Below are 20,982 nucleotides of genomic sequence, written 5' to 3'. Positions count from 1 at the left end.
GTTTCGCTAACATTTACTTTTGAGGGATTATCCTTGAATATATTGTGTTTGGAGTTCACTGAGCACCTTGAATATGTAAATTTGTGTTTTTTATTGCATTTTGGAATTTCTATCATTTTTTTCAGATATTTTTCCTGCTCCATTCTCTCCTTTTCTTCTGAGATTCCAAGCACCATCTGTTAGAGATTTGCAGTTTTCCTACAGGTCCCTAGGGGTCTGTTTTTTGTTTGTTTGTTTTGTTTTGTTTTTCTCTCTTTTGTAAATTTCTTAATTTTTTCAGATTAAATGTTGTTTATTGATCTGTGTGCCACAGACTCTGTTCTCTCTCATCTTCATTCTGCTCTTTATCCCATCCAATTTCTTTTTTATTTTAAATACTGTTTCGAAATTCTACAAGTGTCCATTTTCTTCTTTTTAATATTCTTCGTGTATCTGTCTATGACAGGTAGGATATATAAGATATATAAATATATCAATAGATTTAAGATAGGTGTATTTGTATGCTGATATATCCTATCTTTTTATTCCTTTTGCATTTATTTTTATGAAGGTCAGGAAATACAGTTAGAATAGCAGCTTTAAAGACTTCGTCGGAAAATTCTGTCACTTATAGTTGAAGTTCAGTCAAACACTTGCCTGAGTACATGCACACCACTAGTTACCCCTGCTCTGACTCTCTCAGGGATTCTTCTCATTCTCTGGCAGTTATAGCTACTCAAGGGCTCTTTCTCTTGGTCTTGCCTAAACGACAGTGGGATTTCCTATCAGAGATTCAACTTACTTGATACCCACACTCTGCCTCCACTAGAGTTGCCCTTAGGCTAAAACTCTAAACAAAACTAACAAAATGGAGGAATCCTATTTTGTGAGCTATTTTCTTGTAAATTTCACTCCCTTCAAAAATCTGCCTGGTTTTGTTCAGGCTCGAGTCCTTGGGTAGCTTTTTATGTGTTGGTTTGTTTTAAGGTTTTGTCAGAGTTTATTGCTGAATTTGCCGGAAGATTAATGTGTGAGCAATTGCTCTTCTATATCAGGGTTGTAAAACCATTTATTCAATTTTAGTCAAAGTTCTTTTCATTGTGATTGCTCTGAAGTGAAAGGTTATTTTCCAGTACATTCTTCATCATATCCAGGTGTAGTATTTTTATTTTTCCTTTTCAAGAAGAATTTATTAATATCAAGTAAATTATATAATTTTAAAGGGTGAAGTGGTTTATATCTAGTTTTGATTCTAATTCCAAGAATAAGTGTAAAGATCTGAATTATTAGTATGTTTACAAATGTCATTATGCTTTCAGGGACAGGTTTTTATGTTAGAGATATAAAATTGGTTAGAAGATGGTGAAAATTTTCCCCAAAAAAAGCTCTTTTGGAAGATACTGAATTTGAATAACATAAGGGAAATCAAAAAAGTTAGTGGACAAGCTTTGTTTTTCTTAAATGAACAACTTGACAATATTCACCCCCATATCCCAGTTTAGTTCTGGGATGTTAGAAACAGTGATTAGGATAATTTTGAAAGAATTAAGAGTTGAGTACCAATTTGTAATATAATGATCTTTGCATTCTACTTCCATTCCAGAGCACATCAGAAACAAATAAGATACTTACCACTGTCTTTTAATAGCCAACTTCAATATTATTAGCAAGTCTTTTTTACCAAGTAGAATTAAGGTCCAAGTCACAGTTGCTTTTTAAATTCAGCTTTAAATGTCTAGTCCTTTATGTCCCTTGCTCCTCATATTCTACTTCCTCTTCTAACACTTAAAACAATATGTAACATAATAACATTAACGTTAAAGACCATATCAACATTATTCTACTACTCTAAAACAATAATTATTTTTACTTTAAAATATTGCTTTCCCTCTTTTGTCTCTGATTATGTTTGACACATGTAACACACGTAGAATCTCATGACATTGTATGTGATCATTGCTGCTGACATACCCTTCAGAAAATAAGATATCTGCATCTATATCTATATCCATATATGTAACAATTTGCCACCTTTTTCTTTACTTTGGAAGTTCCTGATGTGCTTTAATTTTCATATGCTATGTTAAAAGTAATCAATTCTGTAATTTAAGTTTCATCTTGTTATTCATAATTCTGGAAATATTTAAATAATATATAGATATTTTTGTTTTGGGGGAATGTTTTACCTATTGTAATAATAACATGCTAAGTAACAATATGGACCTTTCTTTTATCACTGGATAGCACTGCTTTCCTGCACATATAGAAGAAACATTAATTTTAAAGGCTTCTGAAGAAGTCACTATTTTATTATTTTATGTACCATAGTTTATTTTACTAGTCCCATAATAATAATTTAAGTTGTGTTCAGTCTTCTATTTTGTTTTTTAAATTATAAATAATGTTGCAATGAATTTTCTCGATGTATGTCTTGAGACACATGTGTAATATATTTACAGGACAAAATCTACATTCGGAATCACTAGATGTATAATACTATATTACTTATTAGATATATTCTTATTCCAATAAAAAATGTGGAGAGAGAGTGTGTGTGTGTGTGTGCGTGTGTGTGTGTGTAAAATTTGTTTGTTTCTTACTTAATTCCTTTATGGTCATAGAATATAATTCGGTATGAATTCAATTCTTTTATATTTATTGATACTTGTTTTATGGCCCAGTGTGTGCACTTAAACATGTCAAGTATTCTGTAATTGTCACATATAGTGTTCTATAAAAGTCGATTATGTCAATTTGGTTGATAGTGTTAATCAAACCTTTTATACCCTACTGATTTCCTATCTACTTTTTTCATGTTTTACTGTAAGAGAAATGTTGAAATTACCAGCTAAAATTGTCAGTTTGTCTATTTCTTTATGTTTCTCAAAATCTATTAAAGTGTATATTTGCTTTCAATCCTTTTCTGGCTGTGGATTTCTTTTTACTCTATGTTCCGTAGAGATTATAGATTAGGCTGTAGCTGATTAATGTAACATAAAAATTGTACTGTCTTTTCTTATTTTCATTTCTTTGGTTGTTCTTAAGGAGGAGAGCAAGTGGAGAGCTCCTCTACCACACCACTTAAAAGATGTCTGAAGTTATTTCTGACATGAAGAGTCTCGACATTAATGCAGACCACAGTTCCCTTTGGGGAGTTCTCTGCACGCCATTTAATAAAACACAGTAAGTCACTAAAGTACTGAACTCTGCCTAATTGGGATCTTTTAACCTCAGGGGTTATGTAAGACGGTTCACATCTTGTGGTAGGCACTATTATAATCTTATCATTTTTCTTAAGTTTTTGTTTAGACTGCTGATCAAACAAACTTGACATATCACTCTAGGTTAACCCTGTCTGATCAAATGTAAGAATAATAGGTATGGTGTAAGCACTTAGTTGCAATGATACAGAAAGAGTCTAATATTCAGGAACTTTCACTAACTGTCATCTACATTGCTCTTTCATTCAAATAGTTTCCTTAGCAGGAACTGTCTAAAGTATACATTGTGTATATTAGATTATGCATGACCCAGGTGAACAGTTAGAAAATCTACAATCCCATGATTTTGATGGCTCTTACTCCACAATTTAATATTTAATATTATGTTATGAGCAGGACGAAACAAGACGTGCCACAGAAATTGTGATTTACATTGGAAAACAAGAGAAAAAAGATAAAGTCATTACAAATACCTTATTATTTCTAAATGACTAAAATATTGCTTAAATATGAATTAAAGGAGGTTTGTGGGATTGCTCACCTGATGTGTAGGTGATTTTTACACAGCAATGCAAATTAATTTTCCTTTAAATTATATACCATAATTGCATATTTGTCCCACATACCTGCACAATGTTAAGGCATTTTATGTATGTGACACTGTATTTCCTGTTACATTTACATATGTAATATATTCATGTAAATATATACCTAAATACATTGCAAATTTATAAGTGAAGATAGTTAAGATAATTTAAAGGTGAGGTTTTGTTTCCTGTTTTTTTCCCCCCCATTAAACCCAAACAGACTTATCCCCTTATAGTTTATTACCATTTCTGGCCCAAATATTTAGTAAATAAATGATATGAGCTGCTTGGTATTGATTTTCCTGATCTCAAATTTGATTTGGGACCCATTAGACCTTAGATATGGGGCAATACTACAATGTGGTAAGGGAGATTGTTTCTATACCCTGCAACTAAAAGCAGGAACATTCTATTTTGTTTCAGATAAAATGAAAAGGTAACCTGATTTCAGTTATCTTCACTAATGAAGATGAATGAGGTAAACAACAACAACAAAAAAGTGGTCCAAATTTATTTCTATTGGAAACACTCATCATGTCAAACACTTGATATTAATAGTGTAAATTGTTTGTCTTCACTCCCTAGTGGTTTTCCTGCTTCACTCTACCAACTAGAAATGAGCATCATACAAACTACAGTTAAATAACTAACTTGAAATAGAATCTGTCAATTGCTGGCCTTGTTTCCTCATCTACTTCCATTAAAGCTCTGGTATAATAGGACTCTAAGGCCAAGACTTTCAGCCCAGAATGTGCTTGGCACCAGCAGTAACGTGTGTGAATGTGTGTGTGTGCATACAAACACACAAATATATTTGTGTATGCTTATCATACATTTCTTGAACATATCCTGATGAGATTAAAAATAATTACTTTTGTATTAAAAAGCATAGATATTTAATGGAATATGAAGCAAAATCTCATTGACTTTTAGTAGGAAATGTGAGATTTCAAAGATATGTTTGAAAAGTGCTACCTTAAATACTACTCGGGAAAAATTGATCAAAGAGTTCACAATTGTTATTAGTAATAAAGTAAGAGATTATATCACAAATTTAAAGTCTCCCAAAGAAACTAAACCATTGCTCATAATTTGAGGTTTTAATAAAATTTTAAGATAAATTCCTAGTAATAGCAAAAACACAGGTGATAGAGAGATGTGGATAATTTTTGTTTGTATTTGAAGAATTACCTAAACATTACATTTTTCAACAATATAAAAAATTAAATATTAGCAATTTCAGGGAAGGAGTCTCAAAGAGGACATTTTTGTAAAAAGAAAAAGAAACCTTCAGAAATACACTTCTTTAATATTTGCCTCATTTCATTTACATTAATTAGGTTTACAAGATAATTTTTATCTTTGAATAGCAATCAAATTTTAGATCTCAGCATAAAAGCTTGTTATATTGATATATGGTTGATTATCATTGCAGTTCCAGATTATAATGATGGCCTCTACACCTAGCTCCCTGCTTCCAGATTCAATAGCTTATGGTGTATCATGGCCTCCTTTACAAGATCTATCTTCCCATACATGACTTTTTCCCATATTATACAATCCTCAAAACCTTTGGTTTCTTGTTTTACACAGAAATAACAATAAGTCTTTCACTAGTTTCTCAAAGCAACTAGAAATTTATTAAACTTACATTTTGCCTTGAGCTACAGTAAATTTTACAAAAAAGGAGGAGGAACAAATGGAGGAGGAGAAAAACAAATGAGAGAGAAAAAATGTTTAATAGATCCTGGATTCTAGGTGTCCCCCTCGGTTAGTGGTGGAAGATAACAACATAAATAAATAGCATTAAAAATTATTTGAGAGAGAGGAATGCCAGAATCCCCAAAAGCGAACTATTCACTTAGCATGGAGTAAGGGTTAGAAAAAAATTATCAGAGAAGAAGAGAGAAAGTATTTAACAAAGACTTTTGAAGGAAATTTTTTTTTTTTTTTTAATGGCTAGGTCTACCAAGGGGAATGACTCAGAGACACAGAGGAGTCAGGTGTCTTTCATCCAGAAATCACAAAGAGTTGGGTTCAGGTAGAGAAAAATATGTGCTCTGTGCTGGAGTGGCAGGAGCTCAGATGATGGGCCAGTTGTCACATTAGTTACGTTAATGACATTGAGGGTCACTTCAATGACATTTTATAACCTTGTGGGAGTCTGTTAAGTACATTCAATTTTAACATATGTTTCTGCAGATGGTGGCTGAATTAGAATGACTGGAGATGTGAGAACAAATTTTAGAAAATAAGCTACTAAAATTTCTAGGTGAAAGATGATGAGGCTCTGAATTAAGTGAATTATTTGTAGGAAAGAACAGGTGGGAACAAAATAATAGCTATTATTTCTTGAGTTCTCACTGTGTGAAGTGTCATACCTACTGTGATGCTTAATTTCATGTGTTAACTTGGTTAGGCCATAGTGCCCATTTGTTTGGTAAAACACTAGTCTAGACGTTGCTGTGGAGGTATTTAGTCGATGTGATCAACATTTACAATCAATTTATTTTAAGTAGAAGAATATTCTCAATAATATGGGTGGTCCTTAGCCAATCAGCTGAAGGCCTTAAGGGTACAATATGAAGTTTCCCCCCCAAAATGAATTCCGCTTCAAGAAATTGTGCCTAACTTTCCCAACTGCCAACCTGCCCGACAGATTTAGGACTCAAGACTGAAACATCAATTCATTAATACTTGTCCAGCCTGCTGGTCTGCTCCATAGACTTCAAACTTGTCAGCCCTCACAGTTGCATGAGTTAATTCGTTAAAATCCTTCTCCCTGTCCCTATATATATGGAGATATACATCCTATTGGTTTTGTTTTTCTGGAGAATTTTAACTGATACACTTGACATACCTCAGTTAAAACTTAAACAAAACTGGAACTAGTTATGACCATCTTTCATTTGTAATGTAAGTAAATTTAAGCGTACAGCCTTCAACTCTCCCTAAATCACAAAGCAAAACAAAAATAATAATAATAAATAAATTTAAAAAATGAGTAAGGAAAAGAATGGAAAATAATCTGGACTTGAGCTTCTTGATTCTAGATTCATTCTAATTAGTAATATGTTTTTCCTTCTAAAGGTGAAATCTCTTCACCTGATTTTTGAAATTATTCCATTCTTCATGATATAATTATAGATAAGTATACTTTTTGTTTTTATTAATTATATCAATTTCAAAATGTTCTACAATGAGTAATTCTGACCTTTATAAGGCTTCATTTGTTTAAAAAGAAAAATGACACACCTTGCACCACAAGCCTTTTCAACTGAATGCCTAACTTACCGTTGTAGGACTTACCAGTTCTTTCTTTACAAAAACACCTATTCTTCACATACCAAACAAGTCACCCATTAAAAATTACAGATTTATAGTTTGTATTGTATGCACAGATGTGTGCAGCTATTATCACAGTTAATTTTATCAAATTTGCATTATCTCAAAAAGAAGTCCCATATACTTTAGCTATCACTCCCTGATCCCTCAATCCTTCCAACTGTAAGTAACCACTAATCTCCTTTCTGTCCTGCAAACTTCCTCATTCTGGACTTTCACATAAATGAAATCATATTTGACTTCTGAAAGAAGACTGGCTCCTTTCACTTAGCATGTTTTTAAGGTTCATCCAAGTTGCAGCACGTATCAGTGCTTCATTTCTTCTTGTGGCCAAATAATTTCATTGTATGAATAATAATTTCATTGTTTGAATATACCACATTTTGTTTATCCATTCATTTGTTGGTAGATATTTGTGTTTTTCCTCACCTTTTGGTTACTATGAATAATTCTACTGTGGACATTTGTGTACAAAGTTTGTGTGAACTTTTAGGCATATACCTAGGAATGGAATTGCTGGATCATATGATAACTTTCTGTTTAATTGTTTGAGGAGATACCAGACTGTTTTCCAAAGAGGCTGTACCATTTTACATGCCCACCAGCACTCTCTGAGGGTTAGAGATGGACTTCTTCAACACGACTAAGTTCTACAAACTTGACCTTGAAGAACAAGGAACTTGACCTTGAGGAACAAGGAAATTAACCTTGTTCCTCAAGGTCATTGTGTCACTAGCCGTCCTTCGGCAGGATATACAAGTCCCTATTGTGTACTAGTAAATGGTATTCTCACTAGTAAATGGTATTATCAAACTTAAACTTTTGATGATTATATAGGCATGAAATGTTAGCTCACTTTAACTTACACTTTGCTACTTACTGCGATGGAATTATATCAAGGCATCTATAGTCAGTTGTGTTTACCTACTGAAAATGGTTAATTCCTAAGGTTCCACTTCATATTAAGATCAAACTTCTTTCCATAGGAATTGCTATTTTGATGAACTTATTGGCCATTTACATATTTTTTTATATCTAGGTTCACTGCCCATTTTGGAATCAGGTTGCTGTCTTTTTATTACGTTTTAGAATCCCTCTATATAAGAACTCCTGTATACTTTATTCCTGTAATATAAAATTCCTCTATATTAACCTCTTCTTAGATAAGTGATTTGGAAATATTTTCTCCCATTCCACAGGTTGCCTTTTTACTCCAATGATAGTGTTCTTGATGCACAAAAGTTTTAAGTTTTGATAAAATCTAATTTGTCAATTTTTAATTTCATGTGTCTTTTGTGTCATATCCAAGAAAGCACTGCAAAATGATTCAATTCATTTATTCCTTCCAATATCTTCAAACTTCTGCCTTATATTTTCTTCTAAAAGTTTTATAGTTTTAGAGCTTATGCTGAGATATTTGATCCAATCTGAGTTAAGTTTTGAATGTGATATTAGGTAAGAGTTTATTTTTTGTGTATGTGGATATCCAGTTTTTCCAGTATCAGTTGTTTAGAAAAGATAGTCCTTTCCTGATTCAATGATTTGGCACCTTCATTTGATCATAAATGCGAAAGTTTATTTTTGGACTCTCTCTTCTTTTCCATTGGTCTATATTACTGTCTTTGTACCAGCACAGTTAATTTATGTCACACTATTTTGAATTCTATACATTGTAGTAAGATTTGTATCAGTAGTGTGAGTTCTCCAACTTTCTTCTTTTTTACAAATGTTTTGGATACTTGAAGCCCTATGAAATTCCAAATGAATTCTAGGATAGGCTTTTCTATATCTGCAAAAAAGACATTATTTGGATTTTGATAGGGATTGAATTGAATCTGTAGATTGTGTTGGGCATATTGACATCATAACAAGATTACATCTTCCAATTCATGAACATGGTATGCCTTTACATTTATTATGTGTCCTTTAATTTTTTCAGACATATTTTGTAGTTTTCATTGTATGAGTCTTTCATCAATTTGACTGAGTTAATCTCTTAGCATTGTATCCTTCTTCATGCTATTGTAAATAAAATGATTTTCTTAATTTCCTTTCAGATCACCCACAGTTATTGTATAGACTTACAAATGTATGTGATTTCTCTGTGTTGACTTTTTATCCTAGTAGTTTGCTGAATGTGTTTATTAGTTCTAAAATACTGAGTGTGTGTGTGGACTGTAGGCTTTTAAAGAGATAAAATTATATAATCTGTAAATGGAAATAATTTTATTTTTCTTTCCATTTGAATTGATTTTATTTTTTTGTTTGCTTAATTGCTTTTGCTAGGACTTCCAGTACTGTGGTGAATACAAGTTTCAAAAGGAAGGATCCTTGCCTTGTTTCTTATCTCAAAGAAAATATTTTCAGTCTTTGACCATGAAGTATAATGATCACCGTTCATTTTGCATACATGATGACATTTATTATGTTGAGGTACTTTTCTCCTATTTCTAGTTTGTTGAGTGTTTTTTTTTTAGTCATATAAGGGTGTTAAATTTTTAAAAATGCTTTTTCTGTATCAGTTGAGATGATTATGTGTTTTTTTCTTTAATTTCATTAATGTAGTATACTACTGACATGATCTGAATCTGTGTCCTCACTCAAATCTCAAGTTAAATGTGTTCCCCAAAGTTGGAGGAGGGGCCTGCTGGGAGGTGATTAAATCATGGCAGTGGGCTTCTCATGAATGGTTTAGTACCATCACTTTTGTGCTTTTCTCAGGATAATGAGTGAGTTCTCACAAGATCTGTTTGTTTAAAAGTGTGTGGTAACTCCCACCCCCTTCCTCTGCTCTAGCCACATGAAGATGCCTGCTCCAGCTTTCCCATCTGCCATGAGTAAAAGTTTCCTGAGGCCTTCCCAGCCATGTTTTCTGTACAACCTACAGAACTGTGAGCCAATTAAACCTCTTTTCTTTATAAATTACCCATCCTCAGATATTTCTTTATAGCGATGTGAGAAGGGACTAATACAATTACATTGATCAGTTTTTTATATATTGAATGATCCTTACATTTCAAGAATGAATCTCAGTTAGCTATGTTGTATAATCTTTTACACAGTTGAATTTGTTGTACTAGTATTTTGTTGAGAATTTTTACATAAATGTTCATAAGAAAAATTGATCTGTAAGTTTTTTGTAGCATGTATAGATTTTTGTATCAGGATAATGCTGGCATATCATGGGTTAAGAAGTGCTTTCTCCTCTTTGACTTTTTGGAAAAGTTTGAGAAATATTGATTTGTTTGTTTTTCTTTTTGAGACAAAGTCTCACTCTGTTGCCCAGGCAGGAGTGCAGTGGCGTGATCTCAAATCACAACTCACTGCAACCTCTGCCTCCCAGGTTCAAGCAATTCTCTTGCCTCAGCCTCCTGAGTAGCTAGGATTACAGGCGCCTGCCACCACATCCAGCTAATCTTTGTATTTTTAGTAGAGACAGGGTTTCACCATGTTGGCCAGGCTGGTCTCAAACTCCTGACCTCAGGTGATCCACCCGCCTTGGCCTTGGTGTTAGGTTTTCTTAAAAATGTTAAGTAGAATTCACCCATGAAGCCATCAGTTCCAGAATGTTTTTGGCCAGGAGGTTTTTGATTACTGCTTTAATATCCATATTAACTATAAGCCTATTCAGATTTTCTATTTCTTCATGATTCTACTATGAAGTTTTGCATTTTTGGTACTATCTTCATTTCATCTAGGTTATCCAGTTTATTGGTATACAATTGTTCATAGTACTATTATAATCCTTTTTATTTGTGTAGAAACGGTCATAATATCCCCACTTTCAATCTGATTTTAGGAATTTGAGTCTTCTCTTGTTTTGTGTTTTTTTTTTTCAGTCAAGCTAACTAAAGGTTTGTCAATTTAGTTGATTTTTTTGAAGAACCAACTTTTGATTTTAGTGATTTTCTCTGTTTTTAATTATCTACTTTGTTTATATCTACTATCTTTAGGTTCAGTTTGTTTTTCTTTTTTGAGTAGCTTCAGTTGTAAAATTAGGTTGTTGATTTGAGATCTTTTTTTGTTTTCTAATGTAAGTGTCTTAATCCTTTCAGCCTTCCATAACAAAATACCAAAGACAGTGCAGTTTATAACAGAAATATATTTATTTACAGTGCTGGAGGCTAAAGAATCCAAGATCAGGGTTCCAACATGTTTCAGTTTTTGGTGAGAGCTCTCTTACTGGCTTACAGATGGCAGCTTTGCCCTCACATGACTTTTCCTTTGAGTATGCACAGAGAGACAAAGAGCAAGAGTGAAAGTGAGAGTGACAGCAAGAGCAAGAGAAAGAGTGAGAGATCTTCCTCTGCTTTTTAAGCCACCAGTCCTGTTGGATTAAAGTGTCACACATGATCTTGTACAAACTTAATGACCTCCTAAAACTTTTATCTCCAACAAACTAACAAAGTCTCACTGGAGGTTAGGGCTTCAACATAAATTTTGTGGGAACACCATTAATTCCACAGCAGTAAGTATATATAGCTACTTCCCGCTTACACTGTTTTTGCTGCATCTCATACATTTTGGTATGTTGTGCTTTCATTTTACTTCATCTCTAAGTATTTTCTAATTTTTCTGTAATTTTTTAACTCATTGGTTGAGAGAATGTTTTCTAATTTCCACAAATGTAGAAATTTTTCAGTTTTCAGTTTGTTATTGATTTCTAACTTTATCCCATTGTGATCAGAGAAGATCTTTTGTGTGATAATTTTTTAGAAGCTATTGAGACTTAATAGGTGGCAAAATGTATGATCCATCCTGAAGAATTTCTCAAATGCCCGTGAAAGAACGTGTACGCTGTTGTTGGGTTGAGTGTTCTGTATACATCTGTTAAGTCTAGTTGGCTTATTGTGTTTTTTATTTATTTATTTATTTATTTACTTTAAGATGGAGTCTCGCTCTCTCGCCCAAGCTGGAGTGCAGTGGCACATCTCGGCTCACTGCAAGCTCTGCCTCCCGGGTTCATGCCATTCTGCCTCAGCCTTCAGAGTAACTGGGACTTGCGACTACAGGCGCCTGCCACCACACCCGGCTAAGTTTTTGTATTTTTAGTAGAGGCGGGGTTTCACCGTGTTAGCCAGGATGGTCTCGATCTCCTGACCTCGTGATCCACCCGCCTCAGCCTCCTAAAGTGCTGGGATTACAGGCGTCAGCCACTGCACCTGGCCTTACTGTGTTTTTTAAATCCTCTATTTTCATAATTATCTTCTCTCTGGTTTTTCTAGCCATTATTGAGAGTATGGTGTTGAAATCACCAACAATTATGGTAGAAATATATATATATATATTCCCTTCAATTATATTCATTTTTAGCTTTATATATTTTGATGGTCTGTTATTAGGTATATAAATGTTTGAAATGTTATGTCTTCTTACTGTATTGATTTATTTGTCTCTCAAAACTGTTTATGATTTAACGCCTATTTTTATGTCAGTATAGCAACCCCTATTTTATTTTGCTTACTGTTTGCATGAAATATCTCTTTCCATTCTTTTATTTTCAGCTTATTTGTGTCTTTGTATCTACAGTGAGTTTCTTATAGAGCGTATGTAGTTGAATCATATTATATTTTAAAACGTATCTTCTTAGTTTCTATCTTTTAATTGAATAATTTAATCTATTTATATTTAAAGTAATTACTGATAAGGAATAACTTACATTTGTGATTTTTCTATTTCTTTTCTATATCCCTTATCTTTTGTTACCCTCATTTTCCACATTACTGTCTTATTTGAGTTTAATTTTTAATAGTAGAATATTTTAATTCCATTCTCATTTCCTTTCTTTTGTGTATATTTATTATTTTCTTTGTTGTTACCATGGTGGTTCCATGCAACATCATAAAGTTATAGTGCTAAATTGAATTTATACAAGCTTAACCTCAATAACATTCAAAAATGTTGCTCATTTACAGTTTCATCCTCACCTCCCTCAATTATTGAAGTCACAAAATTACATATTTGTATATTGTACATCCAAAGGTATTAACTAATGACATTTAAGGCATTAGTCTCTTAAATTATGTCTAAAACAAAGTGTGAAATACAAATTAAAGTTAAAATAATATTAGCTTTTAGACTAAAAATTTTAAATATGTTAGCTTTTTAAATTAAGTAGAAAAGAAAAAGTGCAGTTACAAATCATTGTAACAATAACATACATTTCTATAATTGCCCATGTATTTACATTTACCGGGATCTTTATTTCTTTATAAGGCTTCAAATTACTGCCTAGTGTACTTTCATTTCAACCTGCTGGACTCCCACTAGTAATTCTTGCAGGGCAGGTCTAGTGGTAACTCTTGTCAATTTTTCTTTATCTGAGAATGTCTTAATTTCTCCCTTGCTTTTGAAACACAGTTTTTCCAGACATGAAATTTTTGGTTAACAGATTTTGATTTGTTTTGTTTTTCTTTTAGAATTTTGAACACATCAGCCCACTGTCTTGTGGCTTCTTATGTTTCTGATGAGAAATCTGCTGATAAGGATATGTTGTATGTGACAAGCGAGGAGGGCCTCTCTCAGGTTGCTTTCAAAATTCTCTTTGTCTTTGTCTTTCAGCAGTTTGATTGTAACTTGTCTTGGTGTGGGTCTCTGAGTTCATCCTATTTGGATTTTTTGAGCTCTTGGTTATTTATACTAATGATTTTCATCAAATTTGGGGCTGTTAATTTTTTAAAATATTTTTTCTACCCCTTTATCTCCCTCTTCTACTTCTAACATTCCCACAATCCATATGTTGTCCCACTTGATGGTACTCCATAGGTCCCTTAGGTTCTGTTTATTTTTCTTCAGTCTTTTATTTTTTATGTTCCTAATACTCAATCATTTCACTTGTCTTATCTTCAGTTTCACTACTTCTTTCTTCTCCCTGCTCAAGTATATCTTGACTCTCTAGTAAAACTGTTATTTCAGTTACTGTAAGCTTTTGCTCTAGAACTTTTTATTTGGTGTCTTTTAGGTTTACTCTCTCTCTCTCCACTGGTATTTCCATTTTGTTCATACATCATGTTCTTCATATTTTCCGTGACTTCCATTATTTCTTGATGTTGGGTCTTTTATCCCTTTGAATGGGCCATACTTCCTTACTGCTTTGTATTCTTTGTAATTTTTTTATTGTTGAAAACCAGACAATTTGAATCTAATAATTTTGGTATCTCTGGAAATCAGAATCTCCCCTGATATAATTTGGCTCTGTGTCCCCACTGAAATTGCACCTTGAATTTTAATAATTCCCACATGTCATGGTAGGGACTTGGTGGGAGGTAATTGAATCATGGGGGCAGGTTTTTCTCAAGCTGTTCTCATGATAGTGAATAAGTCTCATGAGATCTGATGGTTTTATAAAGGGGAGTTCTCTTGCACATGCCCTCCTGCCCACTGCCCTGTAAGACGTGACTTTGCTCTTCCTTTGCCTCCCACCATGATTTTGAGGCCTCCCCAGCCATGTGGAACTGTGAGTCCATTAAACCTATTTCCTTTATAAATTACCCAGTCTCAGGCATGTCTTTATTAGCTGCATGAGAACGGACTAATACATTCCCATTTCCCATGGTTTTCTATTTTATGTTTTTGCTTTTGTTTTGTTATGTTGGTTCTTTTGTAATTGTTGGAGGCTGTCTTTATGCTGAGAATCAGCCTTATGTGAAAAAAGTCTTCTCAGATCTTTTGTAAGCCTGCATCTTTCCCTGTGCATGTATGGTGACTTGCTAATTTCTCCCATACATTCAGTTGCCTTTGAATATCTTAATCTTTAATGGCTGACATCCCTCAAAAAAGAGAAAAATGAAGAGTAGGAAAGGGCACTGGCCTTTTAACCACCTTAGAATTCACTTCAGCTGGAGGGAGAGGAGCTTGTTATAAGGGTGTAAGGATGTGAAACAATAGCTGCCTTCCTCTATATCTGCAATTTCATAATGAGAAGGGGCAATAAACAATAAGAATACAAATCCTTACTTATTTGCATCACAGGGCCCTTATTGTCCATCCTGGTTCCTGCAAGATGAATGCATGCTCCAGGAACATAAGCACAGCTGCCTGCCATGGGGCTGGGGTCAAAGATAGGTAGCTGCTTCTGAGCTAAGAGTTCAAGTCAACTAAAATTAACCACAAACTTCCATTCAAGCCTTCCCATAAAATTTACACACTTTCAATAGACTAGAGTTCTCAATAGTTACATGTCTACTGTAGCAATTGTTATCTGAATGGAAAAACAGATTCCTGGTGCTTCTCCTTCTACCATAATTCCCAGATTCCTCTTCCCAAACCATTTCTATTCAATAAAACATTTATTACAGCTAAAGTGGTTCACTCACCACCTTCTCCAAATAATGCACTCTTTATTGCTTCAGGTTCATTTTTCCACAAATTTTGACACATCTAAATTGCCTTTACTCACACTTAGTGCTATTGAAACTTCTCCTCAATATCCTGAGTTCTAACTTAGATCCTCTTCATCAGTAAATTATGTCAATCCCTTGCCTCTCTTCTATAATACCAGGAATTTCTTTTACAGCAAATAAGATTAGAAGCTGAAAATGAAGGATAATTAATTATCCTTAGTTAGTAAACACTACAAGGCTCTTTATTTAATGCAAAACTAATTAAAGTATTGTAATGACTCATCTCTAATAAAATCATATTGCTGAGTTTGCTAATAGCTTCAAATATTGACAAAGCATGCCAAACTCATATGAAATGGACCATTGGCCATTTGTAGAAGTATGTCTTTTACTTTTTTAAATTTATGTTTGCATGCACTCAAAAGATAAACTTGATAAATATGAAATTTCTCTTAAGAATTCCCCAAAGGAGTTTGAAAAATGACATTACAGAAAACTTAAGCTTAATTCTCCACAAAACTCGTCACCCTAAAATTCCCTAAGGTGTTTAAATTCATATGAAAACAGATTTTTTAATAATAGTAAAAGTGAACACCTACAAAATACTTATTATAGGCCAGATACTATTCAAAGTGCTTTAGAACTGTATTTCATACATTAAACACCAGAATAGCACTATTGATAAAGCACTACCATTTTAATTAAAGATGGAAACAGTAAGGCATATCAAGATTAAATAATGTTCTCAAGATCAACAGCTAGTAAGCAGTAGAACCAGAATGTAATCACCTGCAATATGGCTTCAAACAGGGAACCTATAATTTTTATACATTCTTAGTATTTTCATAATTTTCTTAAATATATTAAAAAATAAGGAATCAATAACAAATAAAGAAGATGCATACATTAATACTATTTCCCTGAGTGTATCAAAGTGCTATTATTTTGTCATAGGTGTTGGTTTCCCTCAAGTATGAAGAATAAGAGGGTCATTTAAAACCAACCAAAGTGTAAAAGATTTTCCAAAATACTGTCCATTTTTTTCTAAAATACTGGGCAGTATTTTGTACAAAAGGTGGAGTTGTCTTGGGTTTCTGTGTTCTGGAATTTGGTTTGTTCCAAAGTTGCTTCTGGCCCAATGGACCAGCTCTATTGTTCACAACATCAGAGTGAAACAGGAAGGATGAGAGCGCCTGCCACTTCTTGGTGTCCACTCACCATTGTCCATGAATGTTTCATTGATTACATGCCTTATCTAGACCAAATCCTGCACATTCATATTTACCATATTCTATGCAAATTTTGCTGCCACTTTTCAGAAATATCATAGTGGGATAGATTACAGAGAGTTCTGTGATGGTAGATTAAATGCATTGTTTGTTAATTTATCTAAATATCTACAAGATAAAAGCAAGTATAATGTCTATAATCTGTGGTATCTGGACAATTGCATACATTTTTCATTTTAAATCACTGACCTGTTTTCATCATAATGATTTACTCAATTATTCAACCATTTAGTGTGGAAAGGACAGTGAATGCAGGGTTGTTTGTAGGATTTCTTTGAATATTTGAGGGTCCAGATTATTTTCCAATGAAAGGAAACCTTATTTAGCAACAGTGTATTATTCTGTAGCCTTCTCATGATATGAAATATCTATTATAATTACCCTATTTCACTAATAAGCTTAAGAAATATACATTCAGATTTATAAAATAGGATATAAATCATAGTAATGTGCACTTTATTATGAAAAATAGTCACATTTTCCAAAATAATTATCACAATGATATGATGGTGTACATATTTCTATTTATAGATGAGGAAATTGAGGCTTGCAGGAAATTAAAAACTTAACTCAGCCCAACCAGCTGTTGTTAAAACAGCAATTCAAATGTTAAAAAACCTAGAGGATTCTAAACTACGTTAAAAGAACTAGTTAAAGGATAGGATGAGGGTTGGCCGATCAGAATTATTAAAGGTAAATAAGGTAAATATATTGATTAAGGTATAAAAAATTTGAATTCAATAGAAAGATGTATTTATCATATTATAACTTCCTCATTCTTTACAACATAGTTCAAATTATATAATGCAAAATTGACAACTAAAGAAAAAAAATCACATATCCACTGTCATTAGTAAGAAAATATAACTCTTAGAAACATAATTATTAAGATTGAGCCAGTAGGCACATATAGAACATTGTACCTGTCGTATAGAAAATATATAAAATTATCCATCACATAAAAAGCATTTTGAAAAAAATCTCAAGCCATAAAGCATGTCTCATCAATTGCAGTCACTAACTAAAACTAACTAAAAAAAATTGTAAAACTTAACCCAGTAACCATAATAGAATCAATTTTTTAGTATTCCAGCAAAAACAGAAAACAAAAAACCCCACCATACCTAGTTACATTCATAGGTTAACTAGTGCAGAAGGATTTTAACGACATAGAAATTATAAAAATTGAAATGGAAAAGAAAAATGTCATTATTAACAAAAAGCATAATAGTCTACACAGAATTACTTGGAATTTATAATTGTGCGTAGCAAGGTTGATATATATTAAATAAATAATTTGAGTACCTTTCTATTTACCAGTAGCAAACATTTTTAAAATAAGAAATGCAAGCACTTAAAAGAGTCACCAAAATGATAAAGTGTAAATTTTTAGATATAAAATTGTAAAATTTGACTGAGATATTAAGGGTCTTAAATAACTAAATACATATATTAAATGTTTGTAGATATGAAGATTCAGTATCACTAAGATGTTAATTTCCCAAAATAGACATATAGATTCAAATAATAAATTCAAAATTCTGAAAATGGGCATGTAACGTGAAAGACAATTGTGACATTCATATGAAAGGGTAAAAAGTCAAGAAGAGTCAAAGTCAGCATATGAAACTTCCTTGTCAGATAGTAAAGCTTATTTTAATTAAGACACTGTTGTCTTAGCACACTAATAGACAAACCACCTGGAAAAAAAAAAGAGCCGGAAGAAGACTCATGGATATGTACAGCATAACACTGTCTAACACTGCAGATGAATAGTTAAAGAATGAAGTGGTCAACAGAAGGTTTCAGGACAATTGTTGGCCATATAAAACATATATAAAAATGGATAGGGACTTAATACCATACCAAAAAAAGCAATTTCAGATGGATGGATCAAGAACCTATACATGGAAGGCCCACTTGAAAAATTCTAGAGAAGTATGATTTCATTGTAAAGATTTCATCAATAACAAAAAGTACAAATCATGTATTTGATAAATCAGACTACATTTATACAAAAAATGTCTGTAGAAATGGATCCATTAAGAGAGTGAGAAGTAAATCCGAAAATTGGATGAAGATAGACCAAACAATGTATTAATATCCAGAACATATAAGGGGTTCCTTTTGACTAAAAAAAAAGAATAAAAAATGTGAATGGACAAATATATGAATAGATATTTCACATATGAAAAAATACAAATTGCCAGTAACCATATGAAAAGTTGCTCTAGCTTATTAGAATTCAAGGAAATACTAAATGTTAATAAAACTGTAATGAAATACCATTTTGTATCATCATTTGGGTAATTATTTAAAAGTCTGGAAAAACAGGTGTTGGCAAGGATATGGAACAAAGGAAACGCTCTCATTATTGCTGGTAGGTGTAAACACGCTTAACAAATAACCTAGAAATCAGTTTGAGGATGCTCAGTACATCTGAGCATGCACAGGATAGTAAGCAATACTACTCCCTGAGCAATATTCCCTTGAGAAAGGCTTTACATGGTCACCATGCGATATGTACAAGAATATAATATTGCAGGCGGGGCTCACTGGCTCATGTCTGTAATCCCATCACTTTGGGAGGCCTAGGTGGGTGGATCGCTTGAGGTCAGGAGTTTGAGATCAGCCTGGCCAACATGGTAAAACCCCGTCTCTACTAAAAATATAAAAGCTAGCCAGAGCTGGTAGCATGTGCCTGTAATCCCAAGTACTAGGGAGGCTGAAGCACAAGAATTGCTTAAACCTGGGAGGCAGAGGTTGCAGTGAGCTGAGATCTCACTCCAGCCTGGATGACAGAGCAAGACTTTGCCTAAAATAAACACGCACACACATATATATATAATTGCTCAAACTGCTTTATACATCAATAATTATCTTTTTGAGTTTGTAATAATTTCAAAATAAAAATAAAAGTAAAAATCCTCTCTTAAGGGAATATTAAATAATTCTGTCTAAATTTTTACCCTGAACAATGCTTTAAGAAAAAATAATCTTTATTTTGAATTTTTCATGAAAACTGACAATATTATGTAACGGAAAGTATGCAGTACAAGGTCCTAGTAACCTTGAATCTCTTCTAGGTTTCATTATAAACCAGCAGTTTAATCATATATTACTTAATAAACTTTTGTCTTTATTAACTGATAAAATAATACTAGTATCATTTAATGTATTCTTAAGTTGGACTATTAGATAAAAGATATAAAGGACTTAGGGAAACATAAAGTTTTGTAGGACAAGTCTTCCTATGGTTTTTCCAAAGTTTCAGTTAACATCTTCCATAAAACCATGATTGGCAGGGTTCAGTGCATACCAATGCCTGCGCTTACCAGCTGCTGCCCTTGGACACCCCAGGCCGCGTACTGCAAGACGGAGTCCTCTACTTCTGGAGGATTTAACTCCCAAACTTCCCTTGAAAAAATGTGAATATTTTTACATGAACAAACTGATACTACACAAACAATTTAGTAACACAATTGCTCATGAAAACTAGAAAATCAAAGAACTTACCTAGTGTGTATGTTGTAAATCACATACGAAGCAGTATATGAATAATGAAAAATCTGAAATTAAAAAAGAAACATTATTGACCATAGCTTTATCTTAACGTGAATATATGTATATATATTCTTAGTATCATCCAGGTAATCCAAGAATTGGTGTTAGGCAGAAATGAAAATATAAAATATTCTAGCTCAGAAGTTTATCACCCTCTCTGTGCCTTATGCCTAATTTTTCTTTCTAATATCAATTCCATTGCTTATTTAATCCACTCTATCCTGAGTATAATTGTGATTATGTTACTTTCTTGTTCAAATTTTTCACTAATGCCCTATTGCCTGTAAAATAAAGTTCAAATTGCCTCATCTGATGTTAAATAATTTTGTTATTTTGGCTTTTACATGTTTTTCTAAACTTATCACCCACTCCCTCTCTTTACATCGTCTATACTTCAAATTAGATGGATTCTCCCTGTGTGTCCTGAACTTTTTTTGCTTTTCCCCCAAGGACATTCTACCTTAACTGAGGTGAGAATTCTACCCCTTATAATAAAGCCCCCGTATGGAGCTCATATTGATTTCTTCTATTGAAATCCATCTCGCACAGTTTCCTGCCTGACTCTTAGGACACCTCACTCTGTAGTGAAACTATATGAACATTTTGTGTAAGTCTCCTTTTCCTACTAGAATGTTGTCAGATACAGGTGTCTATT

The 20,982-nt window shown here is 33.0% G+C and overlaps 1 protein-coding gene across 9 annotated transcripts in view; it reads right to left on the bottom strand.

The window, feature by feature from the left end:
* DPP10 (dipeptidyl peptidase like 10) overlaps positions 1–20,982 on the bottom strand; it is a 1,401,293-nt gene that overhangs the window by 123,697 nt on the left and 1,256,614 nt on the right. For all 9 annotated transcript variants that reach the window (XM_063595113.1, XM_063595114.1, XM_063595111.1 and 6 more), the window contains 2 exons: positions 20,280–20,332; positions 20,099–20,180 (listed from right to left, as the gene is read on the bottom strand). In XM_063595113.1, the coding sequence (XP_063451183.1) occupies positions 20,099–20,180; positions 20,280–20,332 (135 nt within the window). The remainder of the gene's footprint in view (positions 1–20,098; positions 20,181–20,279; positions 20,333–20,982) is intronic.

The sequence above is a fragment of the Pan paniscus genome, chromosome 13, assembly GCF_029289425.2.
Source record: "Pan paniscus chromosome 13, NHGRI_mPanPan1-v2.0_pri, whole genome shotgun sequence".
NCBI classification, from domain to species: domain Eukaryota; kingdom Metazoa; phylum Chordata; class Mammalia; order Primates; family Hominidae; genus Pan; species Pan paniscus.
Note: the sequence above shows the minus strand (reverse complement) of the source record. Positions and strands in the feature narration are given on the sequence as shown.